At 39.9% G+C, this 20,584-nt stretch overlaps 1 protein-coding gene across 1 annotated transcript; it reads right to left on the bottom strand.

Annotated features, from left to right (window-relative positions):
* Positions 1 to 2,954: 2,954 nt before the first annotated feature.
* Positions 2,955 to 19,742, bottom strand: cfap276 (cilia and flagella associated protein 276). Its single transcript, XM_073030505.1, has 5 exons — positions 19,600 to 19,742; positions 11,821 to 11,937; positions 9,168 to 9,280; positions 8,058 to 8,260; positions 2,955 to 5,772 (listed from the first exon to the last, which is right to left on the bottom strand). Exons 1-5 carry the CDS (start codon positions 19,678 to 19,680, stop codon positions 5,702 to 5,704), a joined length of 585 nt encoding a protein of 194 aa, XP_072886606.1. The 5' UTR covers positions 19,681 to 19,742; the 3' UTR covers positions 2,955 to 5,701.
* Positions 19,743 to 20,584: the final 842 nt, after the last annotated feature.

Genomic DNA, 20,584 nt, shown 5'->3' with positions numbered 1-20,584 from the left:
GAGAGGCATAATATGATTAGGAATAGTCAGCATGGCTTTGTCAAAGGCAGGTTTTTTGACTGAATTTTTTGAGGACGTGACTAAACATATTGATGAACGTAGAGCCATAGGTACCCCATGCAAGGCTTATTGAGAAAGTATGGAGGCATGGGATCCAAGGAGACATTGATTTGTGGATCCAGAACTGGCTTGCCCACAGAAGGCAAAGAGTGGTTGTAGGTGGGTCATATTCTGTATGGAGGTCGGTCACCAATGGTGTGCCTCAGGGATCTGTTCTGGGACCCTTACTCTTCATGATTTTTATAAATGACCTGGATGAGGAAGTGGAGGGATGGGTTAGTAAATATGCTGATGACACAAAGGTTGGGGGTGTTGTGGATAGTGTGGAGGGCTGTCAGAGGTTACAGCAGGACGTTGATCGGATGCAAAACTGTGCTGAGATGTGGCAGCTAGAGATCAACCCAGATAAGAGTGAGGCAGTTCATTTTGGTAGGTTAAATATAATGGCAGAATATAGTATTAATGGTAAGACTCTTGGCAGTGTGGAGGATCAGAGGGATCTTGTGGTCCGAGTCCATAGGACACTCAAAGCTGCTGCGCACGTTGACTCTGTGGTTGAGAAGACATACAGTGCATTGGCCATCTTCAATTGTAGGATTGAGTTTAAGCGCCAAGATGTAATGTTGCAGCTATATAGGACCCTGGTCAGACCCCACTTGCAGTACTGTGCTCAGATCTGGTTGCCTTACTACAGGAAGGATGTGGAAACCATAGAAAGGGTGCAGAGGAGACTTACAAAGATGTTGCCTGGATTAGGGAGCATACCTTACGAGAACAGGTTGAGTGAACTTTGCCTTTTTTTCTTGGAGTGACGGAGGATGAGGGGTGACCTGATAGAAGTGTACAAGATGATGAGAGGCATTGATCGTGTGGATAGTCAGAGGCTTTTTCCCAGGGCTGAAATGGCTAGCACAAGAGGGCACAGTTTTAAGGTGCTTGGAAGTAGGTACAGAGGAGATGTCAGGGGTAAGTTTTTTATGTAGAGAGTGGTGAGTGCATGGAATGGGCAGCTGACGATGGTGGTGGAGGCAGATACGCTAGGGTCTTTTAAGAGACTCCTGGATAGGTGCATAGAGCTTAGAAAAATAGAGGGCCATGGGTAACCCTCGGTAATTTCTAAGGTAAGGACATGTTTGGCACAGCTTTGTGGGCCGAAGGGCCTGTATTGTGCTGTAGGTTTTTTCAATGTTTTCTATGAAATTATAGACTAGTTAGCCTGACCTCTGTGTTTGGGAAGATGTTGGAGTCAATTGTTAAGGATGTGTTTTCATGATACTTGGAGGTACGTGACAAAATAGGCTGAAGTCAGCATGGTTTACTTAAGGGAAAATCTTGCCTCATGAATCTGTTGGAATTCTTTGAAGAAATAATAGACAAAGTAGAGTCAGTAGATGTTGTCTTTTTGGATTTTCAAAAAACGTTTGACAAGGCGCCACTCATGAGGCTGATAAACAAGAGATTACTGGAAAGATACTAGCATGGATAGAGCATTGGCTGATTAGAGGAGACAAAGAATGAGGAAAAGAACAGATCCTTTTTAGACTGGCTGTTAGTGACAGTAGTGAACCACTTCTTTTTACATTGTATGTCAGCGATATGAATGATGAAATTGATGGCTTTGTGGCCAAGTTTGCAGACAATAGAAAGATAGGAGGGGCAGGTAGTGTTGAGGAAGCAGAGAAGTTGCAAAAGGACTTAGATAGATCAGGAGAATGGGCAAAGAGGTGGCAGATGGAATACAGTGTTGGGAGCAAACACGAGGAAATCTGCAGATGCGGCAAATTCAAACAACACACACAAAATGCTGGTGGAACACAGCAAGCCAGGCAGCATCTATAAGAAGCACTGTCGATGTTTCAGGCTGAGACCCTTCGTGACGAAGGGTCTCGGCCCAAAACGTCGACAGTGCTTCTCCTTATAGATGCTGCCTGGCCTGCTGTGTTCCACCAGCACTTTGTGTGTGTTGTACAGTGTTGGGATGTGTGTGGTCATGCACTTTGATAGAAGGAATAAATGCATAGACTATTTTCTAACTGGGGAGAACATTCAAAAATCTGAGGTGTAAAAGGATTTGGGAGTAACTGGCAGGATTCCCTAAGGGTTAATTTGTTGGTTGAATTGCTGGTGAGGGAGGCAAATGCAATGTTCACATTCATTTCAAGAGTACTAGAATATAAAACTAAGGATGTAATGCTAAGGTTGTATAAAGCACAGGTGAGGCTTCACTTTGGAGCATTGTGAGCAGTCTTGGGCTCCCTTTTTAGAAAGATGTGCTGACATTAGAGTGGATCCAGAGGAGGTTTGCAAGAATGATTCTTGGAATTCTAGGGTTATCATATGAGCAGCATTTGAAGGCTCTGTGCCAGGTCTCGCTGGCATTTAGACGAATGAGGGGGGATCTCATTGAAACCCATCAAATGTTGTAAGGCCCAGATAGATTGGATGTGAAGAGGATGTTTCCTTTAGTGAGGGAGTCTAGGAGCAGAGGGCACAACCTCAAAAATAGAGTGACATCAATTTATAACAGCGATGAGAAGGAATTTCTCTGGTCTGAGGGTGGTGATTCTGTAGAATTCATTGCCACAGGCAGCTGTGGAGGCCAGGTCATTAGGTGTTTTTAAAGAAAAGGTTGATAGGTTCTTGATTAGTCAAGGCATGAAAGGTTATGGGAAGAAGGCAGGGATTAGGGTTGAGAGGGAAATCGATCAGCCATGATGAAATGGCAGAGCAGATTTGATGGTCCAAGGGGCTTAATTCTGCTCCTATGTCTTAAGGTAGTTATCATTGGCAAGGTAACATGGGAACAAATAATTGATGGAATGAAGCAGGATTGAGTTGAGGGATTTTTTCTTTATTTGAGAATAGGGTGAAGATGAGATTAAAGCACCACAAGATTTTACTCTGAATAAAGCTCTTTATTGGTTCTTTCTCACCTGTACAAGATATCATAAAGCAGTTTGACTGAGATGAGTGGAATTTCATTGCAATTCAGCATTTTTTATAAATTTTGGATTGGAAGAATTTGTGACAATTATCTGGAACTGACTACTTCATAGGGGTGAAATTTTGTCTATTATTTAGTGATAACAATTTGTGCGTGTATTTAAAATGGGCATACAGTGTTGAGAAAACACGAAGATTCTGATACCCTTAAATTCTTCACTGTTATCATTTCAGAGGATCTGTCCTGGGCCCAGCTCGAAGTACAACTACAGAGAAAGCACAGCAGCACCTCTGCTTCCTCAGAAGCTTGTAAAGGTTCAGCAAGACATCTAAAAGATTTACAAACTTCTATAGATGTGTGGTGGAGAGTATATTGATAGGTTGCATCACTGCCTGGTATGGAAACACAAATGCCCTTGAACAGAAAAGCCCACAAAAAGTCATCGATATGGCCCAGCCCATCATGGGTAAAGCCTTCCCAATCAGTGAGTACATCTACGTGGAGCACTGCCACGGGAAAGCAGCACTCATCATCAAAGATCCCCACCACCCTGGCCATGCTCTGTTCTTGCTGATGCCATTAGGAAGAAGGTACAGGAGCTTCAGGACCCACACCACCTGTTTCAGGAACAGTTATTATCCCTCAACCATCAGGATCTTGAACCAAAAGGGATAGCTTCACTCATCCCATAACTGAACTGCCAGTGCTCAGCTTCTCTACTGCCTATTGAACAAAGCATTGTTAAATCCACATCTCCTAGTATCATATCCTTGCTGTGTATATATTCTGCTGTATGTGGAGGAGACCATAAGACATCAGAGTAGAATTAGGCCATTTGGTTCATTGAGTCTGCTCGCCATTTCATCTTGGCTTATATCCCTCTCAACCCCATTCTCCTGCCTTCTCCATGTAAACTTTGGTATCTTTACCTATTAAGAACTCCAGCTTTGAAAATACCAGTGAGGTGCCCTCCAGAAACACTTGTGGAGAAGAGGAGAAGGATTGAGAGTGGGAGGGAGGGGGAAGCAATTATATCTGTCTGGCAGCATTCTTAAATGCTGCATTACAGTCCTTAACTCAATTCTTTCCTCCTCCTGTGGTGATCAGACCCTGACAAGAGCAATGAGAATACAGTCCAAAGCTGTAAGACAGAATAGTAAATTAAAATAATTCTGCAAGAAGTGCTAGCTCACTGCATAAATCACACAAAAAAAATCCTGTTCCCTTTGGGATCAAGGGTGCCTCACAACTGCAGCTATTCTTTTCGTTCTGGATGTTACCTTCAGAGCACTGTGGATGCTATGTTGTGGAAATTCAAAACTTTGCAGTGCTGACCTTCATTTACTATATGGGTAACTGAGGGCACTCAAGACATGATAGATGGATTGCAGCAGGAGCCAAAAAGAAGAAAGTTATCAAATTCCAAACAAGAGAAAATGTCCAGATGCTGGAAATCCAAGCAACACACACAAAATACTGGAGGAACTCAGCAGGGCAGGCAGCATCTCTGGAAATGAATACAACCAACATTTCAGGCTGACAGCCTTCATCAGGAGCAGAAAAATCATCAAATTATTTTGTGGGAGAAATGTAGTGAAATATGCTCAATATTATATCCACAGTTATCTGTTCTAATAATGCTCAAAGCAAGTTTTATTATCAAAGTATGTATATATGTGTGTGTGTATATATATATATATATGTCACCATATACAACCCTGAGATTCAGTTTCTTGTGGGCATTCACAGCAAATCTATAGAACAGTAACTAAAACAGGATCAATGAAAGATCAACCAGTGTGCAGAAGAGAACAAACTATGCAAATACAAATATAAATATATAGCAGTAAACAATGAGAACATGAGTTAATGAGGTAAAGAGTCCTTGAAAGTGAAATCATTGGTTGTGGGAAAATTGCAATGATGGGGCAAGTGAAGCTGAGTGTAGTTATCCCTTTTTATTTAGGAGCCTGATCAACTGTTCTTGATTCTGGTGGTGCGAGTCCTGAGGCTCGTGTACCTTCTACTTGATGGCGGCAGCGAGAAAAGTGCATAATCTGGGTGGTGGGGATCTCTAATGATGGATGCTGCTTTCCTTTGACAGTGTTTCGTATAGGTGTGTTCCATGTTTGGGAAGACTTTACTTGTGATGTACTGGTAGGAGTCCTGCCGAAGGGTCTCGGCCCGAAACTTCACCTGTACTCTTTTTCCAGAGATGCTGCCTCACCTGCTGAGTTCCTCCAGCATTTTGTGCGCGTTGCTTGGATTTCCAGCATCTGCAGATTTTCTCTTGTTTGTGACAGGGCCGAACCCACTACTTTTTGTAGGATTTTTCATTCAAAGACATTGGTGTTTCCATAGCATGCAGTGACACTGCCAGTCAATGTACTCTCCACTACACACCCATAGAAGTTTGTCAAAGTTTTAGATGTCTTACCAAATCTCCACAAGCTCCTGAGAAAGTAGAGGAACTGCTAAGCCAGAATGATATCTAGGAATTCACCCAAGAAAGTCTAAAGGTAATAATTTCATTAGACAACATTATGTTTTCTCCAGTGATTTAATTCTATTATTACATTATTAAGATGCTACTTCACAGTATTGTTGCAGCTAGTTCTTTCTATTGCAATGAGTTTTTGATGATAAAAACAAATCAAGAAAATCCTAGTACAGTATAGAACAGAAATATCTTCTATTTCAGATTGCAAAGAAGCCACCGTCTATTTTCCTGGAATATCCTCCATTGGTGGCAGCAATGTGTTGACTTGCTGTGAAAGAAGTAAAAGAAATTATAAATTAAATCTAAAGCATACAATTCCTTCCTAAATAAATTTTTAAAAATGTATTTCTCCAACACCTGCAGATTCTCTTTTGTTTTTAAATATATACTCTTTCCTTTGGGAGAATGTGATTGCCAAACCCTGGTATAACATCTGTGTGTCTCAATAAGAATTACTATTAAAATTATATTTGATGTATCCCATCTAAATATGAACCTATTTTCACAGCATACCCATCTCAAAGTACTTTCTAGAATGGAGGTCAGAGATAAGAATGTGAACTGATTTTTTTTTTCATCTTGCAAGAACAAACATCCCAAACACAGTGTCCTCCATTAACTTTACTGAATTTTCAGTAAGGAACAGAGCTCAAATGTAAGAACATCCTGGAAATATTTGATTCGATAATGTAACATAAGAGCCTCAATATACACTAGATCTTGGGGTCGGCGTCCATAGGACACTCAAAACTGTTGCACAGATTGACAGTGTTGTTAAGAAGGCATATGGTGTGTTGGCCTTCATCAACCATGGGATTAAGTTCAAGAGCTGTGAGGTAAAGTTACATCTACCTGGGACCTTATTTACAGCCCATTTGGAGTACTGTGTTCAGTGCTGGTCTCCTCACTACAGGAAGGATGTGGATACTATAGAGAGAGTGCAGAGGAGATTTACAAGGATGTTGCTTGGATTGCAGAACATGCCTTATGAGAATAGGTTGAGTGAACCTGGCCTTTTCTCTTTGGAGTGACGGAGGATGAGAGGTGACCTAATAGAGGTGTATAAGATGCTGAGAAGCATTGATCATGTGGATAACCAGAGGCTTTTCCCCAGGGCTGGAATGGCTAACACGAGGGGGCACAGTTTTAAGGTGCTTGGAAGTAGGTACAAAGGAGATATCAGAGGTAAGTTTTTCACACAAAGTGGTGGGTGCATAGAATGCACTGCCACCTAAGGTGGTAGAAGTGATACAATAGGGTCTTTTAAGAGACTCTTAGGTAGGTACATGGAGCATAGAAAAATAGGGGGCTATGTGGTAGGGAAATTCTTGGCAGTTTCTAGAGGAGGTTACATGGATGGCACAGCATTGTGGGCTGAAGGGCCTGTAATGTGTTCAATGTTCTGCTACTTTGCTATAACTTCACTAAAACCACAATAGATTGTTTGGTCCAGTTAAGATGGTTCAGTAATACGGAGTTCAGGACAAGTGTGTAGCAAGAGAGGGTAGAAATGACTGCAATTTTAATTTAGGACACAGCAGAGGCTGATGCCAAACTTGATGTAGACACTAGTACTTGGGAATTTTGACATCGGGGCATCATCTGCATATTTCTGATCAGCCGCCTTCCCGGAACTTACAAGAACTGGCAGCTATCTACTGAATGGAAGCAGAGCTTTGTTGGTGCCTCTAAGTAAACCTGATGTAGACACCATTACTGCTTTTCTTTATCTGAGAAGTACACCAACAATCTGTAGACTGATGTACATCTCAGATAAAGAAAAGCAGTAGAATCTCTATTACAGTTGACGTATTATGATGGGGATATGCACATACAGTATACACATCAGGAGTCTCTGGCATCCAGTCTAAGGATCTGCAGAATTCTTGTAGATATTGGATTGACTACAGAAAATCAAGATAAAATGAAAGAGTTCTGAAGGGAAGCAGGATGTTACTCTGCTACATCTCCACAGTGATGTCAATCACTGTTCATGGGTAGATTCAGTTACAAACATTCTTTGTATATACCATGATTATATTTTCATACTTTAAAAAATTAAAGGCTATTCATTAAACAGAATTATTAACATAAGTTGATGTGGGATGGATTTAAATGCCTAAAGCACTTAGTACCACTTGATAACAGAATTAAATGACAAGGTTTGTTCTTATAATTTCTCCATTTAGTGGAAGTGCTGCTTTCAGTCACTAATAAAAACCTTTCCATGAATGTTCTACTATAATGAAACATTAAATGGAAATATGTACACTTAGAATTAAAACAACAGTTTTATACTAAATGTCCGGACTAATCTGTGAAAGAAGATAGATTTTTTTAATAATTCTCAATCAAAATGAAATCATTGAGTGCCACAACTTTATATCAAGGCTCATTTCTATCTTAGCTTGAGGAGTTGGGTATATATGGGATGGCAGAGTCAATAAAAATATGTGCCAGGAATCAACTATCATGGAACATGCTGCAGTAATAAGTACATACAAAACAATATTGATTTAATTTGGATCATGCAATACAAAACTGGTATCTTACTTATTGCTCCATCAATGCTATAAATGGATGATTTCTTTGGTGAAATCCAAAGCCTTGGGGGTGATCTTGCTTGCAGGTAAGTAGCACCAGTTCCTGTGTGTTCAGGCACACAACCACAAATATCTTGCTGCACTCTGTCCTTCATTATTTTCCGATGAAACACTTCTTCAGGTTCTAGTTCATTGGAACTCAACCAACAGCCACTATAAATAATTCAGAGACGGCAGTAAACAGTTAAAGAAGTAAGTGCGTGTGTGTGTGTGTGTTATGCCACTGGCTTTTATGGCAGCAATGAAGGTCCTCCATCTCTGGTGGTGTTCAGGGCTTCCTTCATTATGTCAGTAACTTTGTCTCAGTTTTCACTACTTTCCATCATGCAAGTCCTGGGTAGACACTCAGGAATAACATCACACTCAGATGTAGAAGGATTCTTCATTGCTGTTTCAGTAACAATTTTGTTTTACCAGTCAGGGTTGTTAGCCCTAAGTTGAACCCCCGAACCTAGTGGACCAGTGGACCACTTTTATTCTGTCCTTTACCCTTTGACCTGCTTGACATGGGTGGCCCTACCAAGAGCCAAAGCACAATGCCTTGTCTGCCCTCCGGGCCACTGAGACACACAAGCCTTCTAAACCACAACAAGGTTGTGGTCCCCTTGGAAGAAAAAAGTAAGTTTACAGAAATTATTTACCAGGACCTTCTGCTCCTTTATCTCATGGTCTTACGAATAAATGCTTTTGCTTAGTGACATCACTTTTGATGTTGCAGAGAGTCAACACACATTTATCGTCTGCCAATATAAAGGGTTTGTATTCTTCACATCTCAGTTCTATTAATTTTTCTATATGTTCTTAATGAACAGTAATTTTTAGACTGCAGTTTTTTTTTGCACTGGAAGCTTTCATAAGTTGTTGCAAATGTTATTTTCCCAAATTAATTCTTAGAAATTAAAGCCACAAATTCATAAGTATCATGCTAACCTGATGATGAAAGTCTATGTCGCACCCACTGTATTTTATTGCTTTAATGCTGATTCATTCGTTTAATGTTTGTGTTTACAGTATGTATCATAAATTTAACACACATGCACTCTTCTCATAAAGCACTCACCTCTGAGGATCACAAGTTGACTTTTGAAGAAGCACCTCATTTTTATGCTTCAGAAACTCATTTGAATGGTCATAAATAGCACTAAGATGAATATCCAGACTGTCTTTTGGTGCCTGTTAGAACAATGCAGAGCTATCAAAACTACATGAATAAAGCAACTTTTCTCATGAACTATAAATTGGAAGAAGTGTTTCTTCTGCTGTACTTTGGCTAATTTGAAATATCTTCTGCACATTTGTGTTTTCTGTAAACATCTTAAATCGAAGTATGACAGTGAAGATTTTTCAGATATAGCAGAGCTGATTATTTTCAACTCTGGCCTGAGGGACAATTTGTTACACAAGGATTTCCTTGTGATGTTAAGTACCACCTGGAATTGGGATGCATGATGCCATTGACAGCGGGTACCAGTATTGAGCTAAAATGGACATGACACAGATACAATGTTATGTTACCTCTATTTATGCCATTACAGACAACTACAGAAAACACATGCCATCCTGCTTAGCTTAGATGGCAAACCTTCAGGGAGACTTGGATTGATTTAAATATTTATTTTTTCCTGCTGTTTTTACTTTTGAGGCCGGATGGTGGAAAGAAAATTGTCACTCTTCTGTGATTAAAAATTAGTTAACAAACAATAATGTGGAGCAATGGCACTGTAGTTTTGTGGTTAGCACAACGGTTACAGTACCAGTGACCTGGGTTCAATTCCTACTGCTGCCTGTAAGGAATTTGTACATTCTCCACGTGACCGTGTGGGTTTCCTCCGGGTGCTCAGGTTTCCTCCCACAGTCTAAAGACGTACTGGTTGATACGTTACTTGGTCATTGTAAATTTCCTGTGATTAGGCTTGGTTTAAATCAGGGGATTGCCAAGAAGCGCTGCTCAAAGTTCCAGAAGGGCCAATTGTGAGCTGTATCTCAATAAATAATAAACAGTATATGGTTCACAAGGCATATCCCGCTCATTATATAGTTCACTGTATGCCACCCAGGTATATCCTCCAGAGTTTTTGGGGCCACACAGCTGCTGCGTACTTTTCCGGTCCGCTGTTTTAGTACCAATGCGTATAAATACCTAGGTCTTCTCATTTATTCAGTCACCTATCCCTGCATAAATTGGTCTTGTGCTGAACATTAGCCAGTTGAAGAGGGTGTTAAATTTCTCCAAGTAGATTTAATTTAAAATGGCATGTGCATTTAAAGAGCAATTGACTGGATGGAACGGAGTGGATAACAACATTGCTTGTCTTTGATGGAAACAGAAGTGACAGAATGAATAGAGGTGCATAGAATTGATTATGTAGGCAAGTGACAGAAATCTATGACATCTGATAGCTGGAACAGTAGATTAGAAATTGCCTAAGGGTGGTGGAATTGGCTGGAAAATTTATTCTATTTTGAACTTCATGGGGTAGCGTTGCAGTATTGCTCGACACAAATGAGTGCAAATGGATAAGAGGTTGACGCCTTCATAGGGTGACCAGAGAGGATTTTATGTCCATTCTACATTTAACACATTTCTCTGTCTCAGTATGTTCCGTATATTTAAAAGCTCATCATACCCATGCCATATAGGATATCACACCTTAAGTTGCCAGCCATAGTCAGAACTGAGAGTCTGGTGCATTGTAGGCTTGGCCATACTTCTTCTCTTGCGAAAGGCAGCACACGGCATCTTGCTTTATCCTGGCCCTTCCAACAAACAAAACCTATTCCACTGCCAGAAAATGGATTATCAGCAAAGGGGCTGATTTTCTATTTGAGGGTATGAAAGCTCATTCAGTCAGGGTTGTGACTAAAAGTACATATGATTATTAGATGTATGGCAAAGCTATGTTTTCTCAGAAAAAATTAGAAAATACTTAGAAATAAAATGAAAAATATGTTTCCCAAGTTTTAAAATCTGTGGCCAGATAAATGTGCCATCTTCAGTCTGTACAGCTTCTAACTTTTAGGGCAAAAACATATGACCCCCCCCCCCCCCCTTAGCTCCCATGTAAATCTTTGCATCACTCTACATATTGCATTTTAGGTAATTAATTGAAATACCTGAAAAGAACTTGATCTCAATATGGTGAGATATAATGAGTGACAAATTATCAGACTGTTTTACATCCTTCCAGATTTCTGGTTTCAATGAAGTCAAGATCAAAATTAAAAATATGCAAACCAATCTGCCAGTTTTCTATTTTTTGCTTTGCCCTCTCTCACAAAGTCAAAATCAACAGCCATGTGGGCTCATCACACCTATCCAGAAGATTCAAGATTGCCAGTAGTTGACTTAAATGGTGTATTTGATTTATTCCAGATAAAAGTTTTATATCTATTTTAAACCTATACTTGTAAATGAGAGTCAGTATTTAAAATATTGCTGCTAATTTTGTTTACAAAAATGTAATAATTCAAAAGACATAGGAGAACTTCATCAGTAAATCTCAGATAATCACGGGATGCTAAGCTTTGATGTCTCAATAATGTTCCTTGTTTGTAACCATCTTATTAAGCCATACAGCAGATGAGATTCTTGAAATTCACTTTGCCAATAACAGCAACTCGTTGATGCGTTTGGCAGGTAAGTATCATCACCTGGTCTATTGGTTGTTATATTGTATTAGTTCAAAGATTCGTGTGTTGTATGCTTCTTCTACCTTGGGATTACAGAGGTAAATTCCTTTGCTGGCACTTGACACAGTTGCTGTTGCATGTAGACGGTTCCACGGGTCCTCCTGTTGTGCTAAATGGGTTGGCTTTTGATACTGAAAACTCTGAAACAATGCAGAACATTAATAAGATTGCAGTGTTATCCTTTAAAATATTTGCTGATAGTACTGTTATTTTTAAAACTATTATCCTTCAGAACTAGAATCCAGGTTTGAAACTAGTTTCATCAAATTGGAGTAACACACAAGAGGAACTCAGCAGGTCAGGCAGCACTTTGATGAAGGATCTTGGTCTGAAATGTTGACTGTTTGTTCCTCTCCATAGATGCTGTCTCATCTGCTGAGTTCCTCCAGCATACTGTGTGTGTTACCATGGATTTCCTGCCTCTGCAGAATCTTTTGTGTCTAATTAGATCAAGTAACATCAGTTTACAAACTATAAAATTACTTTTGGCATTCTGTCCACAACCAATCCTCTTTTCATGAATTAAAATAAGGGTTAAAACTGATAATGGTTTGAAATGTACTCTGTGGACCTCGAAGACTGTCACCCACAAAGATCCCCACAGTCTCTGTGTTGTGGACTTTCTCCCCATTCAATATCATTTATTGACAAGTATTAATTCAAAGGGATCCCAAGCAATTATTAGTTCTTGAACTGGCTGGCTATGTAGCCAATCGCAATAACAGAATTTCACAAGTGACAAACCAGTAACGAAAATGTAGAATTTTAGCAGACATTTGAAACACTTAAATAGCATAAAATAAATATAACATTAGTGATGACCTTATCACACTAAATATTTTCACCAACAGCTTGTTTTTATTTTCATGACTATTAAAATATGTATCTTGGGTATTATGATAGACATACATGAAATTAGATTGTTAGGACCAAAGAGTATGTTTAGTGTGAATTATGCCTTAACACCACTCTTCAAACCCATGTTAGAATATTTTCAGGAAAATTTACTGCAGTAGTAGATCCCACATAGGACTTAGACAGGAGTGGATCAAAATCCAGAGGAGCCAAAGAAGACATAAGCTTTCGCCAAATGAAAATATTTCCCTTGAATCTAATGGATAAATTTGCAAAACAGCATTGCCTTTGGAGGGGGACTCACTGACGATGGCTGTAGAATTTCTGTGCTAAAACATGCACAAGTAGAAATCCCAAAGTTGCTATTATTTTAATAGTGTAAAGATGGTGGATGGCAATAGTTTTGCTGTCAGTTCAAATGCAAATTAGACTAAAGTTCTAACCTATCGAACTGTGCATTGACACTTGATAAGTTGCATAGTTTTCCAAACTATACCCTTCTTTGTACCTTTCATCTCTAGTATTTTATATTTTTATTTCAGATTTCCAGCATCTGTAGTTTGCTTTGTGTATCCTTCATTCACTACCTGCAGCAAAGTATCCTTCCTCAATGAGCAAGCTGGATGTTTATTGTTCATAGGCATTAAAATCTTTCGTAACTTCCTTAGCAATTAAAACTTAGATCTTCAGTTAGTGGAAACAACAGCATACATGGTATCATATTGTTATAGCAGTTTAAAATATATTTAAATATTTTCTAAAGAATAAAATGATGCTCAGGACACTTTGGGTGTGGTTAAATATTTCACTCTATTCCGTCTATTTATTGTCAAACTCAGGATGTTTAAGATCACGCCCGGCTGAAAGAATGCCACGAGAATTAGGTGAAGAGTTACCTTCAAATTTATATTACAACTTTAAGGCAATGTATCCCAAGAATTAATTGACTAAATTAGAAGTTAATATGAAATGAAAACTAGCACTACGGTTAAAACTTAAGGTAAAGAGGAAAAAAAAACTTCACGATTTAAAGACATGCATAGAGTTTTAAACAGTAATAGGATGATTGTGGAAATTGAAGAAATGTATTAATAAAGCATTTGCTGCCATTATCATTACAGTTCATTACTCCTCACTATTTATGTAAACCTAAGAGTTGTGTGCAAATGAAACACAATGACGCACACCAAAATACGGGTGAACATGGAAGTGAGGAAGAACTGGCAAATTTTCATTTATTCATTACATTTCCTGCCATTATCCAACATTCCCAACTGCTCTCAAGAAAGTGGTGTGTGCTGCTCTTTTGATTTGCTGCCACCCTTTTGGTGAAGGTGCTCACAGATGGCCCATTAGAGTTGCAGGATGTAGAGCCAGGTGATGATGAAGGACCAGACAGTGTGTGACTTCAGGGAATCCTGTAGTGATGTTACATGCGCCTGGTGTTATTGTCCCTCTGGATCGTAGTGGGTGTAGGTTTCAGGGTTGCTGTTAGATTAGCCTGGACAAACAGCTGCAGTCCACTTTGTACTGCAGTCATGGTGCACAAGCAGTGGAGGAAATAGATTTCATGGTGATGTATGGGGTGCCAGTCATGTATGTTGCTTTGTCCTGGACGCTTTCGTACTTTTATCAGTGTAGCTGTTCTCATCCAGGCAAGTGGAACAGGTGCCAAGACTGTAGCTGGGAATAGAACTAAGTTTATGGGCACAGCATGGCTGAGAATGGGTCAGATGTGTGACTGGAATGGAAACAGGAATCGAGTCAATTTTGCAGAAAAAGAACCATTAAGTATCTGGTGTGTGGTGTGGAGCCAAATGCTTATACTGTATGTGATTGTGATCAAAAGTTAGGGACCAGAGAATGGCTGGGAGGTGGGGGCTTGTGTGTCAAGAGAAGGAAGGACTTGAATAATAATCTCTTAGATGACAGCTTATAGAAACCCTCCTGTAAATTCACTGGTCCACTTTTATCCATGAATCCTATTGTTGTCTCAAAATACTTCAACGGATTTCCCTTTCCAAAATCAATTTTAACTATTTTCAATTATTTGGATTTTCTATGTGCTCAGTAGAGTTCTAAGATCTGTGAAAGTAGACTGGAGCATTTTCCTCACATAAATAGATACCAGGCTAACTTGTGTACAGTTCCCTTTCCTTCTCTCTCTCCACTTAATTGAATGTTATTCAATCCATGAGGTTCATACTATAATGGTTAAGAACAATGAAACATCCACCTCCAGAGAGGTCTTCATGAATATATAAGATGTAAAGTCAAGCAGTGGTTTCAGGATTTCTTCCCAGTGTGTTAATACCATATGAACCCTAATTTCTTCAAAATCCTCAGATTCGGTATTTGATTCCCCATTCTTTCCAAATGTATTTTGGTATCTTCTAAGATGATGGATTCAAAATAGTTATTAATTTTCTGAACATTTTCTTCTCCCATTTGCAATATGTATCTATCTATGCTTGTAATAAACCAACATTTATTATTACTAATCTCTAATTTCATCATTCAGAGTATACGAGAATCAAAGGAAGACAGAGAAAATGAGTCAGAGAGAAAGGAACTGATGGGGAAGGAAGAGAGAATAAATCCAAAACTAATACAGAAAAAGTGCTTCAAAATAAAGGGAAAGAGAGACAGAAAAGGACATCATGAAACTAGGAGAGAAATTTTCAGAGAGTGGGATGAGAGGCATTATGGAGAGATAGAGACAAACAAATTAAGGAGGGATAGAGTTACTTGGGAATGAGGAAGAGAGCAATAGAAAGGTAGAAACAGAAAGAGCTTGGGAGCAAGGTATGAGAAATGCATTTAGTGTGGCTGGGGAAGATACAGAACCAGAGAGGAGTGGAACAAAAGGGGAAACAGAAAAGCAGAGCAAGGGAGGGGACATGAGATGATGAGGGAAAAGAAAGGAAATGAGTGCAACAAATGTGGAAACACGGAGGGAAGGATATAGAGTGAGAAAGGGTGCATATTTTAAGGGGTGTGTGTGTAAAATCAGAAATTCACAGAGCATGCAATTGAGAAGTAATAAAAAGAGAGAGAGCAGAAGCTAATTTAAAAAAACAACATTTTTCACTACATGATATGGTTCTAGTTTTGAAGGCTTTTTGCAAAGTGGCTTTGCTTGAAAAGTAATGAAGATCATCACTCTATACAGTGGAGTCATAATTAATGGAAGGAAATATAAGTTGGCTAATTACCTCAGCCATATGACCATATGGCTGGAGTTCATCAGGGAGTCCTAAACCCAAGCATTTAAACTGTTTCATCGCTGGTGCACACTGATTTGAAATTTTATATTGAATTCACTGAGCCTCAGTTACTGAGGTAGAACAAGCCTGAAGTACATGGTGGCAGGTGATAGTTGAAACCGGGAGAAGTAAACAGCTGGGAAATTGATTGGTGAAAGAGATAAAGAGCTGGAGAAGGGGGAGAATCTGATAGGAGAGAAGTCCATGGAAGAAAGGGAAGGAGAGGAGAATCGGAGGGAGGTGATGGACAAGTGAGACGGAGCAGGAATGGGGATTGGTGAAGGAGGGGAATTACCAGAAGTCTGAGAAACCAATGTTCATGCCATCAGGTTGGAGGCTTCCCAGACGGAATATAAGGTGTTGCTTCTCCAACCTGAGTGTGGCCTCATCATGGCAGTAGAGGAGGTCGTGGACTGACATGTCAGAATGGGAATGGGAAGTAGAATTGAAATGGGTGGCCACTGGGATATCCCACTCTTTCTGTTATGTATAGTTTTTTTCAGAAAATTCTATTGTATTTCTGTTTTCCTGTAAATGCCTGCAAGAAAATGATAGGGTCGTAAGGAGAGCTTTTGGTACATTGGCCTTTATAAATCAAGTATTGAGTATAAGAGTTGGAATGTAATGGTGAGATTGTATAAGACGTTGGTGAGACAGAATTTGGAGTATTGTGTGCAGTTTTGGAAACCTGATTACAGGAAGGATATTAATAAGGTTGAAAGGGTGCTGAGAAGGTTTTCAAGGATGTTGCTGGGACCTGATTACAGGAAGGATATTAATAAGGTTGAAAGGGTGCTGAGAAGGTTTTCAAGGATGTTGCTGGGACTTGAGAAACTGAGTTACAGAGAAAGTTCGAATAGGTTAGGACTTTATTCCCTGGAGCATAGGAGAATGAGGGGTGATTTGATAGAGGTGTATAAAATTATCATGGGTATAGATAGAGTGAATGCAAGCAGGCTTTTTCTACTGAGGCTAGGGGAGAAAAAAAAACAGAGGGCACGGGTTAAGGGTGAAGGGGGAAAGTTTAAAGGGAACTGGGGGGGCTTTTTCAAGCAGAGAGTGGTGGGAGTGTGGAATGAGCTGTCAGATGAAGTGATGAATGTGGGCTCACTTTTGACATTTAAGAAAAACTTGGGACAGGTATATGGATGAGAGGGGTTTGGAGGGATATGGCCCAGGTGCAGGTCAGTGGGACTAGGCAGAAAGATGGTTCGGCACAGCCAAGAAGGGCCAAAAGGCCTGTTTCTGTGCTGTAATGTTCTATGGTTCTCAAGGTCATATATGGTAACATATACATACTTTGATAATAAACATACCTTGAACTTTGAGATGTATAACTGGACCATTCACATAAGTAACTAGTAACACCCTTCAAATGGTGTTACCAGTAACTATTGAAGGGAGTAGTTAGAGAAAGGGATAAAGAGCTAGAGAAGGGGGAATCTGATTGGAGAGGAGAGAAGGCCACGGAAAAAAGGGAAGGAGGATGAGGAACAGTTACTCCTTCAGAACAAGACACTTCAGAAAGCCCAAAATATTGACTATTTATTGTCCACCATAGATGCTGCCTGATCTGCTGAGTTCTTCCAGCATCTTCTGTGTGTTCCTCAAGATTTCTGGCATCATAAATAGCTAGATCTTTCCCATAAATACTGTGTGTACCACCTGCAAAATGCAGCATAGCAATCCACCAGAACTTTGTTGACAAGTTGCTGAAAAGAAAACTACCTGTCACAGAAATGAAACAAAAGGAAAACTAAGGGTTGAATAAAATATACAGTTTGAGGTCAAGGAAGAAACCACAAGAATAAAAAAAAACTATTGGGAGTTGGTTCTGGATCTCAAGAGAGGGAATTTGTAGAATGCCTACCAGATGCCTTTGTTTGAGCAGCTTGCCCTTGAGCCCACTAATAGAACTTAGGTGACTTAAGTAAAGTGATATGGAGAGGATGTTTCCTATGCATGAGAGAGTCTGTCGATACTGTAAATCCAAAGCAACACACAGGAAATGATGGAGGAACTCAGCACGTCAGGCAGCATCTATGGAAATGAATAAACAGTCAACGTTTCTGGCCTAGAGCCTTCCTCAGGAAGGGAGATTATGCCAGGATTTTTAAAAAAGTGGGTAAGGGGAAAGAGGATAGCTAGAAGGTGAAGCCAAGTGTGTAGGAAAGGGCTGGAGAGGAAGGAATCTGATAGGAGAGGGGTGTGGACCACAGGAGAAAGGGAATGAGGAGCGACCCAGGGAGAGGTGATAGGAAACTGAGAAGAGGTTAAGAGGCCAAAGTGGGGAATAGAAGAAGTGGTGAGGGGAAAGAAACGTTTTACCAGAAGGAGAAATCAATATTCATGACATCAGGTTGGCGGCTACCCAGACAAGAATATAAGGTGTGCTCCCCCAACCCCAGGGTGGCCTCATGGTGGAAAAGTGGAGGACCTGGACCAACATGTCGGAATGGAAATGGGAATCGGAAATAAAATGTTTGGTCACCGGGAAGTATCCCCTTTGGCAGTCGGAGCGGAGGTGTTCGACGAAGCGGTTCCCCCAACTTACGACGGGCCCTCTCCTTTTCTTCTATTTCCCACTGTGGACTCTTACCATCTCTTCCTGACTACCACCCCGTCCCTTCCTTTGAGCCTGCTCTGTCATGGCTGATCTACTCAATGCATCATTTTCCTTTCATTGATTCCTTTAATATCTAGAAATGTATTTCTGAGGAAGCACAATAACTCAGCCTCCCAGTTAAAGGGTGTCAAAGTTTAACCACTCTCTGGGTGAAGAAATTTCCTCATCTCATTCCAAAAGTGCGCACTTTGTAAAAGATTACAAGGATTGTGCCCCGGGGTTCCGGGCATCTCAGCCAAAGGAAACTTTTAAGAAATGCACAAACCTTAATTTCCTTCTCATTCTTCTGAAATCTGGAGAGAGCAACTTGGTTTACCCAAACCCATAGAGTCCGGAACCAGACATAATAAATATTCATTGCCTTTCCCTAAGGCAAGATTTGTTTTGTCAAACTGCACATAATGTTTCAGACACGACCGCTACTAAATAGATTCTATAACTTACATTCCAGCATTTGCAAACTTTGATTGTAAAGTATTTGCCCCTGGAGACAAGAGTGCGTGCAATGCAAACCTATTGCACTACTGTTTTGTTTTCAAGGAATTTATGCAGCTCAGGAACTAAAACATTTTAAAAACATTGTTTGCAAACAGATCCAAATATCGGACGCGGTGGAGCGATTTTGGATGTTCCCTCAGAAATATGAATTCTGGGTTTCAGTATAAAACTCGGAACTCTTCAAGGACCTTGAAAACAAATAGATGCAATGTTGAGTATCTGTTAAAAAATAAAACAAAAACAAAGCGTACAAATGCCCCAGAATATCTATTCTGGACTCTTTTTAGTGATTTAAAACGTTAAAATACATATTTTATATTTGACATTTTTATTTACTGTCTTGGTTTAACGTTTCTGTTAATCCTCGCATACTTACCTCACTCGCAGGGTCACTGAGCACAGATGGTGTAAAAATGGATACTTCTAAAATGACTAAAGGCTAATTCATTTTAATATAGTTTGCAGCTCCGTTAAAAACAAGCGCATTACTTTTAAAATAAAATGCTCAGTAATTTTACCAAGTGCAGGACATCCACGTTTCAGAGTTATTGGAATACCTGATTTTCTTTTTGCCGGCCTCTAAAATCATCGTCGTTTTCATATTTTGGGAAAGGGAATGGTTCCCTCGTATCTGGCATTTTCCAGCGCGGTCTCCGCCGCTGCGGAGTTTCCGAAAAGAAATCTCCCTCGTGTACTGCAGTCGCTCGGACATTTGTTTACAGCGTCACAATCCGTTGCTCGGTTACGACGTTTTGGAAACTCTGGATTTCCATGGTAGTCTCTACCACCTTACGATGATCACGGCTAGGATTATCTGACCCGTTTAATGCCTTAAAGGAAAACAGAAGAGTAGAAAATAATTACTGTAAAACCAGAATAACCTCTTTATCTCAAGTGACCTCATGCCATGCTGAGAGAATGCTGCAGTTACTTTCTTTCGAATTTACCTTTCTTTCGAATTTACCGTCCTTTCAGGCGAATTTCAATAAAAATAAAGTCAGTCCGTGTCCGTGACGCTACGTGAACCATGCCATAGTGGCTGTGGATTTATAATCGGCGTCAATGGAATCGAAGTTTCGTAGCAGTACAGAAAATGTTGCTCTTGCCGAGTCCGTGATTGAATGAATACAGGTTTGGCATGATTTATTTTAGGAATAAAGAGTCACCTGCAATCTGAATGAGATCAAGCTTTCAGTGTATTGGGTGCAATGGATCCCTTACGGGATTTAGCTGAAACAGTCTATATTGTGATTGATCTCATTGCTTTTTATAGGATCTTGTGTGTTAACTGTCAAGATTATGGATATTGCGAAGCTGACCAGAATTCAAAATCATTAAGTCCATTCATTTTCAGATGCTGAAAATCTGGAACAAAAACCAAAACATTCAGTGGTCACCCAATATCTTTGCAAAGGAGACACAGTGTTAGCATTTCAGCTTGAGGACCTTTCCGTAGAACAGTGTTCACTCTTGTTTCTCTTTCCTTAGATGCTGCCCGACCTGCTGAGTGTTCCCAGCATTTTCTGTTTTTGTGTGTGGCAT

This window comes from Hemitrygon akajei, chromosome 27, assembly GCF_048418815.1.
Source record: "Hemitrygon akajei chromosome 27, sHemAka1.3, whole genome shotgun sequence".
In the NCBI taxonomy this organism is placed as follows: domain Eukaryota; kingdom Metazoa; phylum Chordata; class Chondrichthyes; order Myliobatiformes; family Dasyatidae; genus Hemitrygon; species Hemitrygon akajei.
Note: the sequence above shows the minus strand (reverse complement) of the source record. Positions and strands in the feature narration are given on the sequence as shown.